The sequence below is a fragment of the Xyrauchen texanus genome, chromosome 13 (assembly GCF_025860055.1).
Source record: "Xyrauchen texanus isolate HMW12.3.18 chromosome 13, RBS_HiC_50CHRs, whole genome shotgun sequence".
NCBI classification, from domain to species: Eukaryota; Metazoa; Chordata; class Actinopteri; order Cypriniformes; family Catostomidae; genus Xyrauchen; species Xyrauchen texanus.
The window spans coordinates 3,877,422-3,903,209 of NC_068288.1; the positions used below are offsets into that span (position 1 = coordinate 3,877,422).

At 39.9% G+C, this 25,788-nt stretch overlaps 1 protein-coding gene across 4 annotated transcripts in view; it reads left to right on the top strand.

Annotated features, from left to right (window-relative positions):
• Positions 1-25,788, top strand: part of LOC127653876 (receptor-type tyrosine-protein phosphatase F-like) — a 440,914-nt gene that overhangs the window by 148,712 nt on the left and 266,414 nt on the right. For all 4 annotated transcript variants that reach the window (XM_052140683.1, XM_052140684.1, XM_052140685.1 and 1 more), the window contains exon 4: positions 7,054-7,195. In XM_052140683.1, the coding sequence (XP_051996643.1) occupies positions 7,054-7,195 (142 nt within the window). The remainder of the gene's footprint in view (positions 1-7,053; positions 7,196-25,788) is intronic.

Consider the following 25,788-nt stretch of genomic DNA (forward strand, 5'->3'; position numbering starts at 1 on the left):
CTGCCCCTGGGTAGTAAGCGCTTGATCATGTCTCCCAACAGTAGATCCTTGGGCAGAAATCGCCGCACAAATCCGCTCTAGTGAGCCTTGGAGGTTTTTCACGGTATCCATTGTGACTAAATTTTGTGAGGTTGGTTATTCTGTCACACACACAAGAAGAGATAGTCACAATGTCGGGTACAACTGCTTTATTGGCAGAATGGCAAAAGTACAAAGGGGCAAATCCAGAGATGCGTAGTAAGGGGAAGCGTAAGGTCGAAGCCGGGAGATCAGAATATACAAAGACAAACAAGAGAGTAGATTAAACAGGGGAAAGCTAGCGAAACACTAGAGCTGGCATAGCGAAGGGGTAAACTAAACAATAACCAACAACTGTGGGGAGAAAGGGCAGGGTATAAATAGAGGAATTGAACAGTGCAGGTGAAACTAATATTCCGGTGATTGGGAGCGAGTGTGAGAGCTAGAGGGGGCGGAGTGAACTTGGGGATTAGAGTTCGTTACACATGCACTTATGTTTATCAGTTTATTTGTCATGATTGGATGAGGTTGTTAAGTCTATACTAGATCCCTACATGTACATAAACAGGCAAAAGTCCTGCAGTTTATTTATTCTTTCCATTATTTAGTTATTATGTGTTTGTTTGAGTGCAGACATATAAATTGTAGTGTTTTGTGGGTTTGGTTTAAATAATTTTAATTTGCTTTGTCATCTTTTCTATTATATCCTGATTATTTTACACACAGAGACGCTAACTTCAGCATAAGCTGTGCGTCAAAAATAGGCTCAATGCCACACCTATCCGCTCACTGCTGCGTCTGGGACGCTTCTGGGACGTGACACCTCACGGCTCCCACTTGCAATGTGAAGGCTGTAATCTGTTAATATGGGTGCAGAAACAGAAACAGAAAACTAGGTAGCACCTGTGGAGGCTCACGCTGTTCACCATGGCATCCATGCACAACTCTCCATGCACCCCACCAAAAGCAAGAAACACCATATAATGACCATGTGAAAGGTAATACACTTGTCTTTACCCAACCAATTAACTAGGCCAATTGCCACCATCATGATATTTTTATTATAGGTCTTGGGTAAACAATTCAGCACCACACGGGTAAACATTAAGGCAAAGACCAACTATACTATGAAGGCAAATTTTTACCAAAAAATTTGCAAAATGGGGGGCAGGTTAACACAGCCTTTTAAGTGTCATACATTTTTATAATTGATCAATTACAATTATTTTTGGGTAATATTTTTGGCAATACTTTTTTACGCTACCTTGTCCTTTATTGTTGTTTCAAGAATGGTTTTGTGCTTAATAATTGTTTTATTTTTAAAATTGTTCAAAAGCCTACAATAGGCTGTTTAATGCAGATGTAGATTTAAAGAGAGGTTTAGAGAGGCATAGATGCCCAAATATTGTTCAACTTGTATTCAATGAACTGTATATTTTTGTATGGGCAATTACAGTAGGAATGTTCACTAGCTTAATTGTTGCCAATATTTTAAGGTATGAGGCTATGCAATAATTCACATACATAAATTAAACCTATCCTGAGAAATAAAGTGTGACAACTAGCCCCCCGTTATAGTATATTGTGCCATGGTGCTGCAGATTCAGCAGTAGCGCTGTGCTGCTCCTAAATAGCATTGCAGGACACACTGACTACAGCATTACTCTTGTGCCCTTGAGCAAGATAGGTTTTTATAGGTGAATAGTGCCTGTAATAAGTGTACTGTGATGTTGCTTTGGATATCAAACTGTCATCTTTATTCAGTAATGCAGTCCATGTTATGAATGCCAGTACAAACCATTGCTCTGAATCCACCGCAGTGGTCAGTTTTCTTGGACACAGTGATCAGCACCTCTTTTCTCTCTCCTCTGGCATTGAACAGGCTGAAGAGTGGCACATCAGGACCTATACATCAGGATACTACTGCTGACTACTCTAAGGTGGCTTCTGTTTGGCCTCAGCCAGTCAAATGTGACATTTTGGTGGATTGAGCAGAGAAAGTCCCCCTAGTCTTTGGCCAGTAGTAGAGAGCCTGTCTCTCAATGTCCTGCCACTTATGCAGTTTTGCCATTGCTGGCAGTTTCATCAGCAGTACAGGTGGCAAATGTGAAAAAGATCTCTTAGTCCTGCTATGATGTGCTCACTGTAGGGTGACCGAATCTTGAACGGTCATATATCCTGCTGGTCTGCTTTAAAACCTTGTGCATTGCAATAGGATTTATGCTATAAAGTGTCTGGCACCACAAAATCCAACCCGCTGTATGCCTAAAGACCCTTCGATCACACCTAACAATTAAATAACTGCAAAAACTGCATTGCTGGTCACTGGACATAAAAGGGTCTTATCATGGAAAAAAAGGATCTTCCTTGCTCTTTTAAAACAACTTCACTGCTACTTAACTTCATGCTTTCTCCAGTCCACCAAGAACATTTATAGAATCTAAGATGCAAAAAAAGCTTGTTCAGAAATCTTCATGATTATTGATTACTAAGTGACAAGTGGCAAAGCAAAAGATTCCTTTTAACAACTTATATCTTTACTGATTGAGATGCAGGAGTTCAACACACAAACATCAATCTTCTTCACCTGTTACACTCACCTGTGCATGCCTATAAGCAAGCTTCAAGAGCTTAGTCTGCTTGGACTTAAAGCTACAGAGCACTATTATGTTCTATAGTTATGAAATAGGGCTGAACAATTATCCAAAATAAAATTGAAGTCGTGATATGACCCAGTGTTTTTTTTTTTTTTAAACATCAAGGGCTGCAATTTAACTATATAATTAAACAGTCTGAACAAGCTGCCTGCTGTGCTATACTTATGTGCACAGCTGTTTTGTCTGTGGTGTGAATTGCTTTCTTAAACACATGTAAACGGGATCAGTGTATTACACTGTTAGAGTAATTCTGTGCTCCATACACACAGGGCTGGACTGGTAATCTGGGCATTTTCCCAGTGGGCCGACGCACTCTGAGGACGATCAGGTGCTGGCCGGTGGGCCTCGAAGCGTGCTGAATGGGCCGCGATAAGCTAAAATGAAACGTTGCGTTATGCAGTACGGACCACAAAACAGTCCACAATATGCAGAAAAGGACAGCGAACACCGCTCAACAACTTTTTGCTGACCAAAAGCAATAAATGTTTTGGCCAGTTGCCATGTAAAATCCTAGGCCGATTTCTCTTCCCAGCCCAGCCCAGCCCTGCATACACACAAATTATGTCTACCTGGTGCCCTGTCTGAGTGACAAGTGTGCTCTGCATTTGGTTCGTTGTGGTAATATGCGCTGAGCGCATTGTTTAAAGCACCCAAGATTTACTTGAATTTTACATTTGCATAATTTCAAATACCTGTATGTTTGGCAGTTAAAGTTTTTTATACACATTTAATATGACCCTATGAGACCTAGTTTTTTTTGACAGCAAGGCAGATGAGAGCATTTCACTGCATTAAAAGGCTGTTGTCAACTCAGCTACCATCAACAGAAACTTCCTTTCCTTCAGTTTTCAAAATAAAAGCTTCCACCAAAAAACAGGCTTGATTGTTTAACCGGACTGCTATTGAATTGTAATAGTAATAATAATAATAAAAAGAAATAATTATAGTAATAATGATAATTATTATTATACAATAATATATTTCTATAATAATGTATTAACTTAACATTATTTCTATTGCAATAATATAATATTCAAGTTGACTGGGTTTCAAAAAAATTATGATGAAAAGTGAACTGACCCTTTCACAAACTGGAAATTTTTTTTAAAATGTTTTTACAAAGCAGACTGATGCAATGTGATTGTGAAGTTTCCCCCCCCTGTTTCACTGTTTTATTTATTCAGTTAGTTTGGTTCTGTTTAGAGCACTTAAGTGTGAACACCCTTTCTAGAGCAGTAAAACATGGTTCCACTTCTGTCACTCACTCGATGGTGTGTCGAATTAAGTGACACAAGGGGTCTTCCTGGGACACCAAACGTACCTCTGAACCTGAGAAAAGGCCAATGTCAAGTTGGCAGACAGAATTTGCATGCCCCGCCCCGGACATATGGGTATAAAGGGAAGCGGGGCAGCGAGTGCCAGTCAGAATTTTTCTTCGGAGCCGAACAGTTGTGCAACAGCAAGCTGAGTTCACCACTGTTTCACTCACCTCTACTGGCGATAAGCACCGCTGTTGGATCTACGGCACGTTTCCAGCTGGCGTTCTCTTTCTCTGCACGCTGTGCAGTCTACGCCCCTGGGCGCTTCGACAGCACTTTCATTGCCTGGTTTCGCTGAGTAAACACAAACCACCCACCCCCCGGCACGCTTGCTTGCTTCCGTCTGAGCTGATGGGCGTCTGATGCTGATGACTTGTCTGGGCTGCCATCTTCAGGTCTGCTCGCCCAGTCTGCCGCTGACACGCAGATGTCCGTAATACTTTCCCGGGCTGCCGTGACCGCGATGCTGTACTGGAAACCTTGGGTTCCTCGGTTCAGGCGCAGCAGCCACGCCACAGGTCCATTATTCCCAGAATGCATGACAAGCTGACGCGGTTGTGGAGGGCACCTTTTACTGCCCGGAACTGACCACTCCGCTCGTCCGCTCTCACTACGGGTACACGGAGGTCCCCCAGGTGGACAGATCCACTTGTGTCCCAAGAACGCCGCTACCTTTACCAGATTTTACAATCTCAGGGTTGAGTATGTCTCGTCCCATGTTTTGTCAGGTCCGAGCCAGTAGAACTCGGTAACACAGCTCAACCAACCGGGTGTTCTGCTTGCACACAGCGCCCTTCATCAAGTTGATCCAGTGTGCCTTCTATCCCAGGTGAGCCACGAAGCTTCGCTCCCTAGATGTTCTCCTCCCTAGCCTTCTGGCCTGTGAATTCAGCAGAGCAATTCGTGTCCAGACCCACTATGAGTCACAGGTGCTCTGTACTTGGGTCGGGCTCCACAGGCTTATTTCCCTTTTCAGGCAAACTCCCCGTGATATTTTCCCTGTCGGCGGACCCGCGTTTGCCGTGATTGTAGAGTCCTCCCTCATTTGGCTGGACCTACCACCACGCCATTTCCCACGTACGGCTTCACATCTCTCGTGGTGTATTTGCCACATGTTACCTCCCCCTAGACTGGGCCTCCGCAGGGTCTTTTCCCCCTGAAAGAATAGGACCGGGAAAGACCGCCTTCCCCGAAGCATTTCATAGCGTTAAGCCCCAGCCGCTTCATGTCCTATGTGAGAGACATAGTGAGAGAGAAGGCTGCGGCTGCCGGGCTTGCACTCATGCTAGTCATGTAGCACCTATTGCCCCCCTCAGGCATGCGGGGAACCTAAGGTCTGTATGTAACATCTCTTTGGGGGCGTTGGGGAGGGCTACGTGCAGCCGACACAGTTGCCTCTAGCACTGCATTCTTCATGCATATCGCCACCTACTAGTCAGGGCTTAAAGGTGGAGATTTATAGTAAAAAGGACTATTGATTTTCACCCACACCTATCATATCACTTATGAAGACATGGATTGTTTTGTTGTTGTTTGGCTTACTTGTATGCTGCCTTTATGTGCTTTTTGAAAATTCAAAGTTCTGGCCACCATTCACTTGCATTGTTTGGGCCTACAAAGCTGAAATATTATTCTAAAAATCATCATTTGTGGGGGGGCCTGGGTAGCTCAGCAAGTAAAGATGCTGACTACCACATCTGGCGTTTGAATCCAGCGCATGCTGAGGGACTCCAGTCAGGCTTCCTAAGCAACCAATTGGCCCAGTTGCTAAGTTGGGTAGAGTCACGTTGTGTTAACCTCCTCGTGGTTACTATAATGTGGTTCTCACTCTCAGTTGGGCGCTTGGTGAGATGTGCGTGGATGCCACGGAGAATAACGTGATCCTCCACAAGCGCTAGGTGTCCGCAGTAACGCGATCAACAAGCTACGTAATAAGATGCATGGATTGACTCTCTCAGATGTGGAGGCAACTGAGATTTGTCTTCCGCCACCCAGATTGATTCACTATGCCACCAGAAGGACATATTGGGTATTGGCATACCGAAAACAGGAGAAAAAAATTAATAAATAATGTATCATTCAGACGTCAGTCATAGGAATATACTGTAGACCAGGGGTCTTCAACCATTTTCAGGCCATGGACCTCTTTGTGGGTAGAGAGAGACGGAGCTGGGAACACTGTTACATATTGTATACAATTTTGTGTTGCGTGTAATGCCTATAAAATGTGTATGGTGCCACGGTATGGCATCATATTATTGTACGTACATACTTCATGATGTTTACATGAAGTGTTATGAACAAACAGTGTGAACTATATCAGTATACAGAGATTAACCATTATAATAGAGGTAATTAACATAAATAAGTCTTAAAGGTATACTTGCAAAAACAGCCTTTTAATTGTAAGGGTCATAGAGAGGGTGAAAAAAGGTCTACATTTTTTTATATGAATATATGTTGACATTATAAGTTGAACATGCAATTAAATATAAAACTGGCCCTTGTAAAACATTATCATTCAAGAGAATGTTGCATTTGTTCTCTCCATCAGTATAGACAGAACGATCGTTTTGCAGTGCAGCAGGAGTGCTTAGGTTGATCTCAATTTGGCAGCCAAAAAAAAAAACAAAAGAAACGGGGAAAGGTTGACGGGAACACAAGCATGAGGGCTCCCTGAGACAAGCCTCTCTCACACTGTCAACAAAGCTGATTGAGCGTGAATGAGATGATGTCTGACAGCACCAGCATCTCCGTTCACTTAAACCCTCTATGTCTTAGACACTCAATGCAGCTATGTCTCTTTGAGTGTAATGATGATTGTGTGTTTATACATGAGTTGATCTTGCTATATGTTTGACATTGCTGTCATATAAAAGTGAGTAAATTTGTTTCCATCTGGGTTAATCACTTTTTTGTGCTCAAGTCAATTAGCAGCCAAAATGAAAAATGTATAATATGAATTAGATGTCTCTAGAGTAAGCATTAATTTCTTAGCACCATCATTTCATCTTTTGAAACATTCAGAAATGCTGAACGCATTTTTATCTGTTTGTTAGGTGATAGAGTTTGATGATGGTTCAGGCTCAGTGCTTAGGATCCAGCCGTTACGTACACATCGAGATGAGGCCATTTACGAGTGCACGGCCACCAACAGCATGGGAGAAATCAACACCAGCGCTAAACTCATTGTACTGGAAGGTAAGATTATGCTCTCTCTCAAACTGATGTCTTGCAGGAATTGTGCAATTAGAGTTGGAGTAGATAAACAATCACATGCCATAAACACTGGTTGCTGACTGATTTATTCTGGTGCCTCACACAGTTTCTTTTGAAGTTTGTGTCCTGGTGCACAGATGATTACATTCAGAGAATTTGTCAAGCAGAAAGGTGATTTATTTCAGCAGGTGGCAAACCATGCTCCACATGGGTGGGTTAGAATGAGTTATGGGAGGGCATATTAATGCTAATTTCCTTTAAACTGCAAGGTTCCACTTGTTATTTCTGTATATGCTTTGCCAAATATTCACTAGTTAAACAGCAGAAAATCTGAAATAAAAACATTTTTGCATGAAGTGACATTTTTGTAGTTTCTACTGTTAATCCCTGTGCCAAACCTCCTCCAAAAAGAAAGAAAAAGACAGACAGACATATAGATAGACAGACAAACAGACAGATTGAAAAACAGACACCTTTTATAAGGTTACTAAAATGGAGTCTTCATCTCATGTGAGTGATCGAATTTATACATATATTTCAAAATTACTGTTCATTTAATTTAGTAAAAATTTGCAATGAGGAAAACAGTGACTTAATGTATGACTTAAATATGTTGATTTCAGAGTCAACATTAACAACGTTAAGGACTGTGTATGCCAGCTTGATAATCTCAGCTGTAACTAATTATTTATTTACACCAGGAAAGTAAGCTATTTTTCTGAAAACAAAAAGCAACTAATAATAAAAAAAAAACTGTAGGATCTCATCTGCTCAACTGCATAGCGCAACCAACGCAAATCAGACGCGTTTTACTCATGTGACCCTCCACTGCAACGCTGCTAAACCTGATTTGTGTCACAAATTGAGCGGCCTGTGATAAGCGGTGGTAATGTGAAGGGTTTATCCGGGCTCTGCACGTCTATAGATTTGGCATGCAGCTCCGAAAGACTTCAACATTTCTTGAAGGTCCTTCAATTTTAATAATAAAATTCATACTTCTCTCTCTCAGTGTCGCTCACGTGCAAGTGAGTGATTATTACAAATGCCAAGGGTGGATCAAGCAATAATTTGTGGACCCCCTGTGGTATCACCACGGACCCCCTGGTGGACACGGACCCCATGTTGAAGACCCTTGCTGTAGAGCACTGGTCATTTGGACTAGTTTAATGGTGATTTAAAGTGTTTTTTTTTTTTTGTCCTTGTTGGAGATTGACAGCTCCTGGTCATTGTTGTTGTCAAACTGTCATAATATTTCTCTACTTTTGTTTTCTTCTGAAAAATGTACCAAAAACATAAACTATTTCAGTACTTTATGTATTTTCAGTTCTCACAAACTGCATCCACTCACAATAGTTTTGCGTCTTGCAATACCTTTATCCATCCCTTACAACAATTAGCCATGGTTTTTACCAATTATCAGATTTTAACCATGATATTCTTAGTAAACCATAGTAATAATACACAGTATTTCCTAGATAATTCAGCTCTTGCAGTGGGGGAGACATTCACCCCCACTCCCCCGCCATTTAATAATACAATTCTTAGAAAATTGGTAAACAACATGGAATATACATTAGACAACATTAGATTAATGACATAGTTTATAAAATTATGTATATGCTATATTATTTATATAGTACATTATTTATTATATTTAAATTATATATTAGTAACATTTGAATATTTAAAGTTATTTAATAACAAAAAATGTATTGTAATCTGTAGCTAGCTACACATTGTTATATGAAAATTCAAAGTGCATTCAGTCAAGAATTCATCAGAATTATTGTGATGGACCCAATTATCCCTCATTATTTTTGGGAAACCAGTCAACTTGATTATTATGTAATTGTTATATAATACTGGCTAATAATTAAAAAAATATATACAATTGGTATTATTACTATTAAGAAATTAAAGAAATATCCTAAAATTGTATTACAATTTGATTTATATTATAACTATATTATCATCATAATCATCATCATTGTTATTTTAAAAATAATATTTATTTAATAATATCTTAACGTGTACGCTGCATTGCTATGAAATCTGGTTAACGCTCTGGGTCTGAGGGTGTTTTGGGCCCTGGAGAAGTTTTGAGATGCTTTGACATTTGTGCTTTTTTCCGTTGCTTTAAAACACATTAATGCCTAATGTCTGATAACACTGTATTCAGCACAAACTGGGCTACAGCAATATGTGTGCAACATGTGTTTACATTTTTGAGAAAATAATGTTTAAGCATGGTTTTTGAAAAAACTACATTTGTAAGTCACTAAAATAAGGCCATATAACACATACTAAACATTTGTCCACAAGCCTTTTGAGAACTGGATCTTGTAGCCTAGAGTTTTTGCTACAAAATGATGTGAAAACCATCCTGACCACTCATTCATACAAAACAATATAGTAATTGAACTTTTGTAAGACAATTTAGTGTTAGAAAGGTCATATGCGAGGAGGAGTGAATGATCATGAATACTGATTGTAATTCACACCTGAGGAGACAAAAGACCCCTCCCCTGGGCCTATCAGTGAGGAATGTGACAGAAAGAGAATGAATGTGAGGAGACTTAATGATCAAAATCAAGTTTTAAGTTAAAATAAGTAATCTGACTATACATTTTCTTTACATAAAGACTTTACTTAATTTTATACCTACACTACCATTTAAAAGAAGTATCTTCTGCTCACCAAGGCTGCATTTATTTGATCCAAAATACAGTAAAAACATTGTGTGAACTCATTTTACAATTTAAAAGAACAGTTTTCTATTTGAATATGTTGTAAAATGCAATTTGTGATCAAAGCTGAATTTTTTGCATCATTACTGCAGTCTTCAGTGTCACATGATCCTTCAGAAATCATTATAATATGCTGATTTTCTAATATGGGCATATTTAAAGTAGGGATGCACCGAAATTAAAATTCTGGGCCGAAACCGAAACCGAAAATCCAGGATGCACTTGGCCGAAAACCGAAATGTACTTTTTTTCATTTTATTTTTTTTCCTATTTAAGAAAAAAAAAAGATTTTTTTTTGTGTATAATTGTATTAATATTATACGTTTTCTTTAATTTTATGAATTTAATTAATCTGAATTGAAAAACTACAAACCAATAAAATAAATCACACGTTTATTGAAAGTAACACACCAATATTGGACAAAAAAATATATTAAAACATTATTAAATATTATTCTTCATTCAGTTCTGTATAAATCTATTTTTTTCAGATTTTATTAACAATTATCCAAATAATGTAAAGTTTTCGAAAACTATTATATGCAAAACAACAGTCAAGTAATGAACTTAGCTAGCATCTTTGAAAAAGTTTAAATATGCATCAGTAATTTTAATTGAAACAAAAAGGCAGAACACAGAATGGCAGAGGGCCTCTATTCCACTGATCTAAATATAACTATAATATATAATTATATATATAGATCAGTGCTCTATTCTGTTTATGTAAACATATGTACACTTTAAGTGAAAATGATTGTGCAAAACAACAGTGCAAAACAGCTGTAATTGAACTAAATCCAACCTCAACTGTAAACGACTGATGTATCCTCGAGTGAAGAACAAGTGTAATGTAATTGCTATACACATCAAATTGGACCGCTTTCTATTTAACTACAAGTGACTAGTTTCTCTTCAAGAACAAAAGTTGCTAAACTTTCTGACAGGAGAAGCTCATCAAGAACATGAGATTCTGCACAGAACAGTCTCTCACTCTCTGTGCTGGTGCTTGGGCAGATAAATACCTGTGCGCAATCCGCGCAAGCAAAGGAAAGCGGTCTTTGTTTATGCGACCGTAGTCAAGGGGATTGTCGCTTCTGGCAATGGGTAGTTCAGCTAGATACGTCTCAAGTTGTGTTGTAGCAGCGCTAGTTGTGGCACTGCTGTGGATCGGGGCGCTTTCCTGTAGAATCTCTTGCTGTACTCTGTATATATATATATATATATATATATATATATATATATATATATATATATATATATATATCTTGAAAGTTCTGCTGAACAAACTCTGCAGATCGCAAATGTGATGTCCTTATCAGAAACTTTGAAGAATTTCCTCACCGCTGACATGATTGGCCTTTGTTTGGTAGCGCCGTGATAAGGGCTAGATCGATCCAGATTGAAATCTGAGCACTGAGGGGCGGGGCGAGGAGGTATATATTTTCGGCTCATATTTTCGGCCTTTTTTCTCTTTCGGCCGAAAACCGAAAGTGCCATTTTCGGCCGAAAATTTTCGGTGGCCGAAATTTCGTGCATCCCTAATTTAAAGTGCAATTTATTCATTTAACCTGAACACATATTTGCAAGCACAAGCTTTGTTGATGATAATGAGGCAGCATAAACGCTAGTTAAAATATAATCTAAACATTCATATACATTTTATATCAAATTGATATCATACAGCATACAATTTAAATACCTATTTATAGAAAATAGCATGTCAACTAATGAAAACTAAATGACATACTCATCTGAAATTGTATCCTCGGCTGGATCAAGTCTTTCTTCAAAATACAACCGTTCATCGTATTCCCGCTCTTCTTCTGAGGAAAATAGTAACTCTTCATCACTATCCAGGAGTTTTCTCACTTGTGTATCATTGCTGTCTTTCAAATGTGCAGAAGTGAATGACTATGTTTTTAAGGCACAGTCGGGGGCGTTTACCATTTCATTTGATCGTCTCAGCACATTAGCATATGAATAGCGCTCTGCTGGTGGGTGTGATCACATTAGAGATAATTCGCTGAGCCTGGTGAAACTGTACATTGCTTTGTTTCATACAGATTATATTGCATTGAATTGTTTTATTTAAAAGTAGACTTTAAGCTTTCTTTATACATATGTTTCATGTTTGTGAGATAGGTATTCACAGAGTTTCAGTTCACCCAGAGACTGCTTACAGCTCACCCTTTTTATTTTCTTTATTTTACAAAAGCACAAGGTTTTGTGTCACAGGTGCATCATCAGGTATATTGTCTGAAGAGCAGTCCTGGGGCATCCCAGTGCAGCGATGAAGCCCAACATCTCGTTCCGCTTTTAACAGGGAACAGGGGTTACAGTCAAGTAACCCGAGACGTTCCCTGTCAAAAAGCTACATTTTGATGCTGCGCTGACTTAGCACTTTAGGAACGAGAATACCCACGCCGCCGCACTGTGGATGTCCGGACCCCTTACGGTTGTGTAGTTGTCCTCCCAAGAGCGTGAGAGGTCTCAGACATGAGCTTGTGAAGTTGACTCAAGGACATAAGAGCCGGGAGTGGCATGAACATCCAAACTATAAAATCTTATGAATGTGTGCGGAGAGGACCAGCCTGCCGCATCACAAACATGCTGCAGAGGGACACCTCTAGCCAAGGCTTTAGAGGAGGCGACCCCTCTGGTAGAGTGAACCCTGATACCTACTGGCAAAGCTTGACCGCACGCCAGGGCAATAGCGTTCCTCACCCAATGCAACATACTCTGCTTGGTGGCGGCTGCCCCCCTGTTGCGGCCCCCATGCAAACGAATAGTTTCCCTGACTTATGCCACTGGCTAGTGCGGTGGACATAAGTCTAAAGGGCACAGACTGGACAAAGCCTGCAAAGTCTTTCCTGCTCTGGCATTGTAAACGGCGGAGAGCAGAAGGCTTCGAGAGTGACCAGATGTACAGTCTAGAAAGGAACCTTAGGCAGGTAGTCAGGATGAGGGTGCAAAATTTCTTTAGCTACTCCTGGGGCAAAATCTAAGCAGGCTGGAAAGACAGACAGAGCCTGTAGATCCCCAATTCTTTTTAGAGAAGTAATTGTCATAAGAAAAAACATCTTGAGAGTCAGAAGTTTATCAGACACTGACTTTAGAGGTTCGAAGGGGGTCTCAACCAGATCCTCAAGGACTATTGCTAAGTCCCAGGAAGGGATCCTGGTCCTAGCAGGAGGTCTCAGTCGCATGGCACCCCGTCAGTCAAGGCGTGGCAAGCCGATTTACGCGGGTAAACCCTAAGAGTGGCAGGGCATGTGCCTGCTGACAATTTTTCCTGCAGAAAGTCCAGAACTGAAGCAATCTGGCAGTTAACTGGATCAGCATTATGTGCACTGCACCATCTTTCAAAGACACCCCATTTATTGGCGTAAGTTCTTATAGTAGATGGAGCCCTAGCACTTAGAATGGTATCAATAACTTCAGGCAAAAGCCCAATGTCCCTCAGTTGGTACCCTTCAGGGGCCAAACATGAAGGTTCCACAGCTCGAGCCGGGGATGAAATATTGTCCCCTGCTCCTGTGTCCCTCACGAAATTGTGCATTTCGTGAATGTGCGGGGTGATAGGGCTAGGCCGAATGGAAGAACCCGATATTGGAAGACTTCACCCCCGAAAGCAAACCTCAGGAACTTCCTGTGCTGTGGCAGAATTTCTATATGAAAGTATGCGTCCAAGAGATCAATCATGATGTTGGATTTGAGACATGACCTTCTTGATAGTTAGCATCTTGAACTTGAATTCCCTGACTGAGCGATTAGCCTCAAAGGTCTAAGATCGGACACCCTTTTATTTTCTCTGCTACTGAAGCGCCCAGTTTAGTGTGCTCAGCACAACGTAGTGTGCAAGGGGGAGAACCGCTGGAAAGCGCTGTAGATCCAACAGTGTGTAGAGATGAATGGAGGTGGCAGAGGAATTCAGCTCTGTGACTTGCTCTCTCAGCTCCGAAGAAGATATCTGATTTGTGCAGCGTCACTCCTTTTATACCCATATGTCCGTGGGAGTGGCATGCAAATTCCATTGGCTTTTTCTCAAGATCAGAGATATCTGGGCTCCGCAGGAACGACCCCTAGTGTCAACTCATCGACACAACGTCGAGGGAGTTACAGATAGGGAACCAAATCTATGGTAAAAAAAATCGGAATCATTCTGTTTCCAAAATAAAATAAAATAATAAGAAGAATATTAATAATAAAACACATAAATTAAATGGTTGCCATAATTTTACAATAGTAACACTATGGTAAATTAGTATGGCTTTTAAAACCATGGTTTCCAATAAATAAATATAAAATGAAAAAATAACACGCCCTTCCCAAATTTACCTTGGTTTCACTATAGTCAACTATTTTTTTCAGAGGATTTTGTGTGAATGTGGTGGGTGGACCTTAGAACCTCTAGAGGGTTTCAGGGGTATGCTCCCCAGTAAGAACATTTTGTACATTTTAAAGTTAAATGCATCAATCTGGTGCACTTTGAGAGCAAATTTAGATCTATGAAGAACTTTGTGCTCTAGTAGTAAAATTAATCATAAACTCATTGGTTGAATAGATATGAATGGTGATGACGTGGCAAAAAAGTCACACCCACAAAGCATAAATGAGATGGAGTTTAACAAAAATTTCAAACATTGTCAAAACATAAAATCGACTAGAGTATACATATGAACCAGAGCTCGACATTAAGCATTGTCATGTGCTTGTCCTCCGGACAAGTAAATTGGTAATGAGTAAAAAGTTACTTGTCCGGAGAGAAAAAAAAATGACATTTCAGTTGCTCAATTACATTTACATTTACATTTATGCATTTGACAGACACTTTTATCCAAAGCGACTTACAGTGCACTTATTACAGGGACAATCCCCCCGGAGCAACCTGGAGTTAAGTGCCTTGCTCAAGGACACAATGGTGGTGGCTGTGGGGGTCGAACCAACAACCTTCTGCTTACCAGTTCAGTGCATCAGCCCACTACTCAATTGCTTAAACACTATAACCAGGCTTTTGAACTAAAATTTCAAAACCATAATGCCATTTATCAAAAAGCACACCCATTTCCCTAAACTATAAAAACTATTCCCCTGTTTTGACACATGTTGTACTGTCACTGCAAAACTCTACACACAAATCCCTTCATTTCTCATTGCCTACACCTTGTGGTCATTTAGAAAGCATTCAATATTGTTCACTCAAGTCAGCACAGCTTAAGCTCAATTAGCACACAGTTACTCAGATGGAAACACTAAGAGACAAAATTGATCACACACCAATCAGACCCTTCAATAGCTAGATAAAAGGGCCTGAGTCGGTTCTTTCAGTTTTGGAACAATGGATCCAGAGAGACGTGAAGGAAGAGGTCGAGGACACCAGAGAGGAGGAGGAGGAAGAGCTGTAGGGAGTGAAGGAAGAAGAGCAGTAGGGAGTGAAGGAAGAAGAAGAAGAGGAGGAGGAGGAGGAGGACAACAACAACAGCGACGACGACGACAAAGAAGAGGAAGGGCAAGTGCAAGCAGACAAGCAGTCTCGGATGAAATTAGTGCCACTCTGTTTGACCATGTCCTTGTCCATGGTATGACTATGAGGGATGCTGGGGCAGAATATTTTTTTTATTGTTGTTTGGTGTATTGTACTGTACAGTACATTAAGGAATAAAAAATTTGCAAATGTATACATTTGTGTCTTTTGTAGTGTTCAACATGTGAAAAGGTTTTTGAGAGGGAAAACCACAAGCAACATAACTTATTACCGGTTTGTTTTGAATTTATCTCAGCAGTGTGTAAAACTACATTGTAGTGTGTGTTTTGAGGGCTTGTGTGTCATGTCTGAGGGCAATGTTTGTTTTTTCAGCAAGATTGAATTGTTTTGAGTGGAGAGCTTCATTTTTTCCTGAAAATAGTACATTTGGGGAAATGAATGAATGGTTATGGATTTGTGTTTAGAGTTTCGAGAAAAGCAGGCATAATTTCAAGAAATGTGTTAAGCAATCGAGCAAAACGTTAATAGTATACCTATGCAATCAACTCTCTTCTCTACGCCAAAAATGTAAACTGCACTGGGTGGGGGAGGAGTCTATTGTCATATGATTACTTTGTTATGTGTGGTAGTCAAATAAAGAAAAGCCTCCATCGCCGTTTACAGCATGGAACGAGATCAACTTTTCATCATGTTATTGCAGCAAGATCTACATTGTAAAATAAACGCAATACATTATCACAATACCAAAATTAAGTAATTATTCTAGACTAGTAAACAGGCAGTAATAAAATAACAAAAGCAAAGAATAGAAATTCGTCATTTGTATTTTTATGTTCTAAGGACGATTGTAAGCTTTTTTTTAACAGCAGTAGGCAACAGTAAGTATTCAAGGAAACATTCAGAATGAAATGCAACATAAAACTACTACTGGTCTTTATTGTATGATGATAATACATTACAGTAAATCTTATGAGAAGTGTAAAAATATTTTTGGTTCATTATGAAACTGTGGCAGGAAAAATTTGACTGGTGGGCACATGTAGCAACACTATTAACCTTAGTGTTATTATAATAAAAATAACCATGTTTTTGGCAAAATTATTGATGTTTATTACCATAATTTTGGTTTTCCTGTATTATTACTAGGTTTTACCACAGATATCATGGTTAAAATATGGTTACTGTAGCAAAAACCTGTTTAACCTGTTTTTACTTAAGTAATGGGTAAAGGTGTTGCGAAGAAACCCAAAATAATTGCGAGGCCATGCAAAACATGTTGCGAGGGAAATAAAAACTATTTCAGAAAATACATTCCCTTCCTGTTATCTAAGGCAGTGTTTCCAAACCTTTTTTCTGCCACGGCACACTTTTTTTATGACTAAAGAATTCTATGGCACACCACTAACCCACATAGGCTAACCATCGTCAATATTTTTCCTTTTCAAGAACTTGTCCATCTTTTATGTCCGTCTTAGTAATGTGTTTACTTGTAATGTTTGAAATGTGGTTTTGCAAACAAAAAAAAATGTACACTTTAGAATTGTTCTTGCAATGCCACAACAAATTGCAGGGATGCAAACTCATTAGGGGTGAAAAAGGTAAGACAATCACTGGTCCATTTTTAAAGAATAAGTTAAAAGCTATTTTAGTGATTCAAGTTTACAATTGTGCTGAATTAGCTGCAAAACAAAGAGTATTTTGGTGAGGCTTGATTCTGTTTCACAAATTTGTTCAATTTTATTAACTGATTAGTTCAGTGACCCCTTCTGGTAATGTCACTAGTTGGCGACAAATGAGCATCTTATGTGCTATGAGTGCGTCAGTGAATCATTTTGAGTCGTTCATGACAGAAATCTACCAAGAGAATTTATAGTGTTTAAGCATTAAAAGAACAAATCAGATCTATAGTCTTCCTTCATTCTGAGCATTATTTTTCATCCAAAAAGACAACAATAATAGTCTAATAATAGTGAGTTTCAATAACGTCCTTACCTTCTCTTTTATTAAAACTTGCATTGGCTACAAATCTACTGACTTCAGTATAAGAGTTATAAACACAAAGCAGATCTACTGTATAATTTTCCTACTGTAGCCTATTTAAACTGCTGAGCATGGCTTTTTAACCGAAAAGACCACAATAATAGACAAATAATAAACATTTTGAATAATAATAATGTTCTTTCATCATTGTAAAGCACATTTTACATGGGTTCAGTCGAGGCGTCAATGCTCCGTTCAACGCCAGCGTCAAACAACGCATTGCCCTCCACACGACAAGAATTTCAGAAAGCGTTACAGAAGGGAGATTTTACGAGTTTTCCGTGTAAAAAAACATGCGATGTGCACAATAAACATTGAAAACATGTATTTGGAAGAGAAAAAAAAGCTTGCAGTTGCTCTGATAGCAAAAAGTCATAAAATGTTTAGGTCTAAGCATTTTCTTGGTGAATTTCAATTTCTGGGGTCTCTGATATTCATAAACGATAAGGTAATATTTAATTAAAATAAATTGTGAGACATTCAATGTCTCTTCACAAATTTGAACAGTTTTTAAATATTGATTGTTGCTTAATACTCTCAAAGACATTTGGTGAAGCAAAACGTGTGTGGAAAACACTTTTGTGTAAAGTGGCGTCACTTTATAGACTTCAATGTATTCTGCAGCGCTGACGCGAGTCATGTGAAAGACCCTTAACGCGTATATATATATCACTCAATTTTGCACATTAATCATTGCTATTCACAATCACAAAAGTGACTGATTATGGTTTCAAAACTGAAAATTTCTGAGGAGTTTGGATCCCTGAAATTATAATTTTTTTCATGCATTTATTTATTTTGTGGAATTTGATAATTTCCCACGGCACATCTTACAATCTTTCACGACACACTACTGTGCTGCAGCACAGTGGTTGGGAAACACTGCTCTAAGGGGCTCCATACATAGAGTAAGTAATGGCAGAAATCAAATTTTGGGGTAAATTAAACATTTATTATAATTTTTTTTCTTGTTTTTTAGAAAAGAGAGAAAAGAGGACATAAGGAGAGAAAGTTTTAAGAGGGTAAATCAGAAAAACAAACACTGCGACTGCCAGAAACCACACTGACGTTAGCCACACTGTCATTTTATTCTTAGTGGTTTGTTATTCTGCTGATAGTTCTGCTGATTCTGCTGAGAGAAGCTTATCAGCCCTCATATCACAGGAATGTGGAAGGAAGCCACACACAAACATGTATTTTGCCACAGGATTGGAACATGTGCAGTGCTCTGATAGCTGCATCTGTAAGCCCCACTTTGGTGCCACTTCTCAAAGCCTGATTTGTGTGTGTGCATGTGTTTGTGTTTAAAGATGCAAGTTCATTTCAGGGCACATTTGGCAGATTACTTGTTCCTGCAGCTCTGATATAGTGATCTTTTCATGCCTGGCACTATGATCCTGCAGTATATTACAGCACACACACGCAGATAGATATGACTTGTCTTTTATGTGAGCTTGCTGGACACAACAGTTGAATGCATGTTTAAACACATGAAATATAGAGGTACTACATGGTGATAAATCTTAGTCTGAGTGGGTCAGCCTTATTCAGGCCAGCATGAGTGCATGCTTTAGACCACTGTTACAGCTCACTGAAATTTGACATATTTTTCTATAGGCACATTTGGCCATGGCAGGGCACCACGGGTCATAAATCAGGGTATTTGTCTTTTGTCATATATCTTTGCAGTTTGCACTAATCTGGGGAATTGAATAATTCAGTTAGAGGACCAAATTTCATCACTTTATGATGCCAAGTGTGTTTGAAAGTGGGCCACACTCTCATGCTCCCTCAGTCCATGGTTCCAGTAAATCTCTATTCTGAGCCCCAGACCAGCAGGTGGGCTGAAGCTGTGCAGGAACCAGGTTTGAGGAGGAATCAGGTTTGTAGGTTAGGTGTGCTGCCCTCAATCCAATTATAATCATGACAGAAATTTTCACAAATTATTTTATATTTAAAAATTATTTTATATTTACATACATTTTCTTGACAGACTCTTTTCTACCAAGGTTTGTTCTCCATTATGAATTGTGCACTGTAACAAATAGTATTAATCAAGCATGAAGATAAAGCAAAACAAGCTAATAAGAATAAATTGGCGGTAATTATATTGTGTGTCTAAGTGAGGTTTTGTCAGTAAGCACAGTTAATTTTGAAGGATTTTTAGTAATTTACAGTTTAATCAAGTTGTATATTTAAGTGATGGGTTCTCTTGCCTCTTCTATTCTTGTCTCGCTTTTCTCGTCTCATCTGCTCTTCTTTATTCATTTAGTCTCTTCTCCTCTCTTCTCCTTTCTATTAATTTAGTCTCTTCTCTATTCAACTTCATTTAATCTTTTCTCTTCCCATCTCTTCTCATTGCATCTTGTCTCTTCTTGTCAAGTCAAGTCTTGTCTCTTCTTCTCTCTTCTCTGTTTGTCTTGTCTCTTACTCTTTATCTAATCATCTCTTCTCAGGTCTGTTTCTCTCTTCTCTTCTTGTCTCTTCTCTACTTGTGTCATCTCTTCTATTCATCTAGTCTCATTGCATCTTATGTTCTCTGTTAATTTTGTTTCTTCTCTTCTCTTCTAACTTCTCTACTCGTCCCTTCTCTTTTCTATTCGTATTGCATCTTGCCTCTTCTCTTTCTTGCCTCTTCTCTTTCATCTCCTCTCTGTTAGTCTCATCTCTTATCTTGTCTCTTCTCATCTCTTCTCAATATGTCTAGTCTGTTCTCAAATCGAATGTGCTTGTCTCTTCTCTCTTCTCTTCTCTATTCATCTTCTCTCTTCTCGTCTTTATTTGTCTTATCTTATCTATTGTATTCCCTACTCTTCTCTTCTCTTCTCTAGCTGTCTCTTCTCTTCTTTTGGTTATGCATTCTGCTTTTACAAATTTTACCTTAAAGCAAAGAACAGCTTAACCTGTGATTATTTTGCTGCGATTTATAAGCATCTTTAAATTTTTCTTCACATATTTTCTCACAACTATAAACACAAAACCAAATCTTCAAACTACATTCCCAAAACCCCTGACTCTTCTGGCAAAATCAAACAATTGCCTCAAAACCATTTAATCTCAGCTCAAAATCAAAAGATGCTTTCAGATCATACACATAGCCAGTCAATATATAAACACTACAGAGCATTCATTATACACTACATAAAAAAATGGAGAACACAGTGCCAAGGGCATGTAGTTACAGAAAAAAAACATGTTTATTGTATAAAGGAAGCACATTTTGCAATTTGTCTTTAAAAAGTATAGTAATCACAACTTGCAGTAGTAGTACAGTGAATATATATTATACTGTAAATACTGCAAGTAATACAGTATTGAATGTGTGTATATTCAGCCCTTGCATACTGTAAAAATACAGAAGACAAAATGCAAAACTCTCTAAAGAACACTTTTCTTTAGACATGGGCAACATACATGGTTTAATGTGGCCCGCGGCTCATTTATCGTAAAGGCGTTTTTTTTTTCATTGGATATTTCAGTTAACTCACATTGGGACCTAACGCGTCTCCACAAGCATTTACTGTAACATGCTCAGTGTTGCCAGATAAGATACGCGACACCCCCAGTTTGAGATTTATTCTTGTGCAAATTGGAAATATTCTGCCTAACGTTATACTTATTTTGTGCAATATGGTAACCATGCACGCGAGTGTGCTTTTTCTATCTCTCCCTTTTCTCTTTGAACAAATTAGCCATCTGTAGTGCAATATTCTGCTCAAGGAAAAGTGTTATTCGGCTACTCTGTGTCCACTCTTGAGGCTGCTTATGATGTTTGGTGCTACTTTGCAGATAAACCTTCTCAGTGATTAAATTACTGTAAATATAAAAATAGATCTCGGCATGCAAGCCAGAGACGAATATGTATATGTATTTTTTAATTGTGCAATTTAGAAATGTTGAAGTCCCTTCGCACCTGTACTGTATGTTAATCTAACTCTTGCAGTAATTATTTATCACAGTCATGCAGCCTGTGTTATTCTGTTGTGTGCTGAAAGTCAAACCATCGAGGAGACCCGCATCATGACCCTTTTAGCACATAAACGGGTAATGTTTAAGAAAAAATAAGTAAAATCGCCCACTTTGCGACATCATTAAAAGTTCTATAAATGTAATTTTTTTTATTTATTTAAACATATCCCTGATGTAGAGATTGTTAAATTTAATAATAAATTGGGAAGTAGAGATGGTAAAATAAATTTATAAGTTCAGCCTTATTCAGTTATTTAATGCCTGATAGAAAAGCATCTACCTTTGTAGAGCAATACAATACTTTAGGCAATTGCCGAATAGTCCCATTAGTCACAGATACACTTCAGAAAATTTTAAATATTGCTTCATGTGCAATTAAGTTACTAAAATGTTATGACTAAACAGCAATCTGAAGAAACTAAAAGCTAACATTTACAATACAATATTATATAGTTTTGTGTGAAATTGAGTAAAATTAGTGCTAAATAAGAGTTTATTCTTCTTTTTTTAGAAATTACATTTTTGTAATCTACTATATTAAATTGTGTGATATACTGGCATTGTATCGGTTCATCGGCCACCCTGCACTCTGGTTATCAGCATTGGCCATTGAAAAACCCATATCGGTCAACCACTAGTATTTTCCACACTGAAGATATTCCTTATCATCAAATATGCTCTGCAGACAGACTCCATATGTTTATTTCTCCTAATGTCATTGTATAACTCATCTGCTTTAATCTTGATGCTATTAGAAATACCTTTCTACAAATCAGCTAATCCATAGAACAAGTGAGTGTGCAGAAATTACGATATACAATTTCCACTTTGTATTTTACATACACACAGTAGCTGTTCCATGGCATTGGTCCTGTCCCTCTCTAGGCTGAGTTAGAGTTTAGCTAAATATAAATTACTCCGCTCTCCATCAGCTACTGTATGTACTGCAGCAGGGTAAATACACCCCTCCTTCTGCAGTTTCTCACTGGGCTACCTGCCAAATGCACCTGCAGGAGACATTTAACACTATGAGGAGCTAAATTCACCATCCAGGTACTGCATCTGTGAGTTAGCAGATCTTTTGATGGTTTGGTAAAAGCCTCTGTTTGCACATATAAAGGGATTGACAATATTGGTTAAATATCTTGACATTTAATGATATCTTGATATGTATGTATTTGGTCTAAAATAGACCAAAATACTATGAAGTTACTATCTAGTTAAAAATAATGGACGCATGTTTTCAACACTGTTCATCATTAAATGAACACAGGGAAGAATTATATTTAATCATATAGATGTACATGCACCAAATTTAACAATAAATATTTATAAACAGCAATATTTACACTAGGAGTGTAACAGTTCCATTCCCTTTACAAAAGCTTCACTAAGCGCTATGGGGAACAACTCTAGCTGTGAACCAAGCTGAATGTGTGAAACACGTTAATGAACATTGACCGGAATTTATAGCCTCGGCTGATGTAATCATTAGATGCACCTGCGGCCAGGCTATAAATGGATACGTCACCAGGTGTCGTCAGAAACTCTTTTTTCAGAGCGATTCTGTTTCTGTGTGTTTCACAAACCCTGTCAAAACTTTCTTTCCTCTGTTAGAAGTTAGAATCAGTTGTAGAATCAGTGAACGTTGTTCTCTTCTGTTTAGAAAAAGAGAGAATGACTGAAAGCCGCAAACATTGCGTGTTCCCCTCTTCTCGCTCTATAGCTGAAGAGGACACACATCAGTTTTTGCTCTGTTTGTTTGGGGGTAAGAGCACGCTGCTCTCGCGTTGCAGCAGGGCGGGTGCGAGCACTGCGATTTGCTTTAACAGGCAGAGTGCGTCGTGCTCGCCTCGCTTGCTTCCGGGAGTCAGCACTCACGAAAAAAAAAAATCGTTCGTGGGGCTCTTGCATGGATTTGGCTGAGGAGCAAGAGATGGGTTGATCCCTTTCTCTCACTCTCTCCCCAAACCCAGCTGGTCCTTCACACATGATCTCGACGCTTCTTCGGATCATGAGGTGGATCGCGATTCTCTTCCCGCCTCCGAGCTTTCCGTCCACGATAAAAAATCTACGGAGGAATTGCTCGATGTTGTTACTCGTGCGGTTGCCAGATTGGACTGGCCACGCGAAAAAGAGACCCCCAAACGCTCCAAATTAGGAATATATTTTATCTTCCAGTCTAAGAAAGGGAACGCCTCATGGGTCCCTTCCCTTCTTTGATAACCTCCATGAAGAGCTTTTTCGCTCATGGAGAACCCCTAAAAAAAAAAGGGAGACTGAAGGGAGGCTCAAAAGCAAATCGTGGCGAGTCGTGCTCCTCCTCCCAGGGATTGGGGACAGTCTCGCCGCCCTCCCCAGCCCCCGAAGCAAGACCCAAGAGAAAACCCTGACGGTCTTGCACCTAGATTAGGGGGTAGCTCCCCTCGGGACGGGGCGCGTGCTTCACTTCAACCCTTCCGGTACCCCCTCGAAGCCCCTCCATTCCCGCCACCTCTTGGTGTTTCGGGTTGCAGAGGCTTCCATCAAAATTGGGTGTTTTCGCTGTTCCTGCATTTTATTCAGGACACGAAACACCCGACAACCCCTCAACAGGAAGTGTTAAAATACAATACCCATCTCAGAGATCCTGGCAGCGTGGAAACTCCTGCCGGATATATTCTTTTCTGTGGGTCTTATAAGGGCGTCAGGATTTAATTCACTCGGCGCTTTTCCGTGTTTCAATGGCGTGTTCTCACTACCGTAAACCGGATTTCTTTTTTGTAAAAACAAAAAACTCAATCTCCTGGTTAAAGGGGCCATGGTATGTGTTCCCCTTCCAGAGAGAGAGTTAGGTTATTACACTAAATACTTCCCGTTACCCATGGAGGGTGAGGGGTGGCATTTGGCTTAGATCTTAAAGCTTGAACTACCCGACTGGCTGATCCTAGCGCAGTTCCAGGAACTGGCAGTTCAGCACAGGGACATCGTCTTAGCTCATCTGTTTCTCTGGGGTTGAGGCTCAACGCCAAGAAAAGCGTCCTCTCTCCCACTCAGAACACTGTCAATCGGGGCATCGTATGGAGTTTAATCACAATGCGGGCACAACTGTCTCCCGCTAGTATTGAGTCCATTCAGATCACCCTGAGCAAAGTCAGGCTAGGTCAAGGTTGCACTGTTATCAGTATCAACGATTTCCAGGTCTCAGGGCGAACGCGTCCACGGTGATCCCTCTGGACCGTCTGCTCATGAGACCGTTTTTGTTGTGGCCAAAAGCCAGGGGATTTCTTCCAAGGGCCAAAACCCCTAGGCTAAATAGGTTTACGCGCCTCAGGCTTCGTTCCCTTTCTATGTGGTTCAGACCCCGGTTTTCTGCCTTGGGTCCCACTCTAGGTGCGTCTTGTTGTCGCAGGCTGCTAACGACAGACGCCTCCCTGATGGGCGGGGTAGCGGCCTTAAGTGGTTGTCCAGCTTAAGGGGATAGGAGGGTCGTCAGCTCGGTTGTCACAGTCACTGTCTCGGGTTGATGGCTGTATTTCTGGCCCTGAAATACCTCCTCCTGAGGCTGCCATGTCTTGGTGCGGGTGGACAATACAGCGGTAGCCTCTTACATAAATCATCAAGGAGACCCACGTTCTTGTCAGCTGTATTTCTGACACGTTGGGTTCTCCTTAGGGCCCAGGGCAAGCTCCTGTCACTCAGGTCAGTTTTATCCCTGGATGCCCGTATATGGGAGCAGATTTACGGTCCAGACAGAAAATACCAACGGGGGAGTTAAGAACTCCACCCTAAGGTAGTAGCTGCCCAGAGTTCGCTGGCCGAACAGGGCTTGGCTCTTGGAGCTAATCTCTTCCCTCAACGGCTCGCCTTGGGCGATTCCGAACAGGAAGGATCTTCTATCTCAGGCACAGGGCAATATTTCATCCCTGCCCCAAATTGTGGAATCTTTCATGTTTGGCCCCTAAGGGTACCAACTGAGGGACACAGGGCTCTCTCCTGAGGTTATCGAGACCTTTTTAAATGCCGGGCTTTTTCCACTTGGAACAAGTTTGGGTGAGATCTTAGGGCAGAAGAGGACCTCTTCGCCTCTATGAATAGCGCAATGTCTCTTCTACTTCTCCCTGAGTCACCCAGCCCCCCCTTGGGTCTGGAAGTTATGTCACATACATCACCCACAGCGCATCTTTATGCATTTCTTTCCCCAGTTTCTCTGCTCCCAGGAGTCTTGGCCAATGTTCACCAGCAAGGGTCTTGCCTCCTACTTATGGCGCTGCACTGGCCGAACAGGATACGGTTCTCGGAGTTAATATCTCTCCTCTACGGTTCACCTTGGTCGATTCCGAACAGGGAGGACC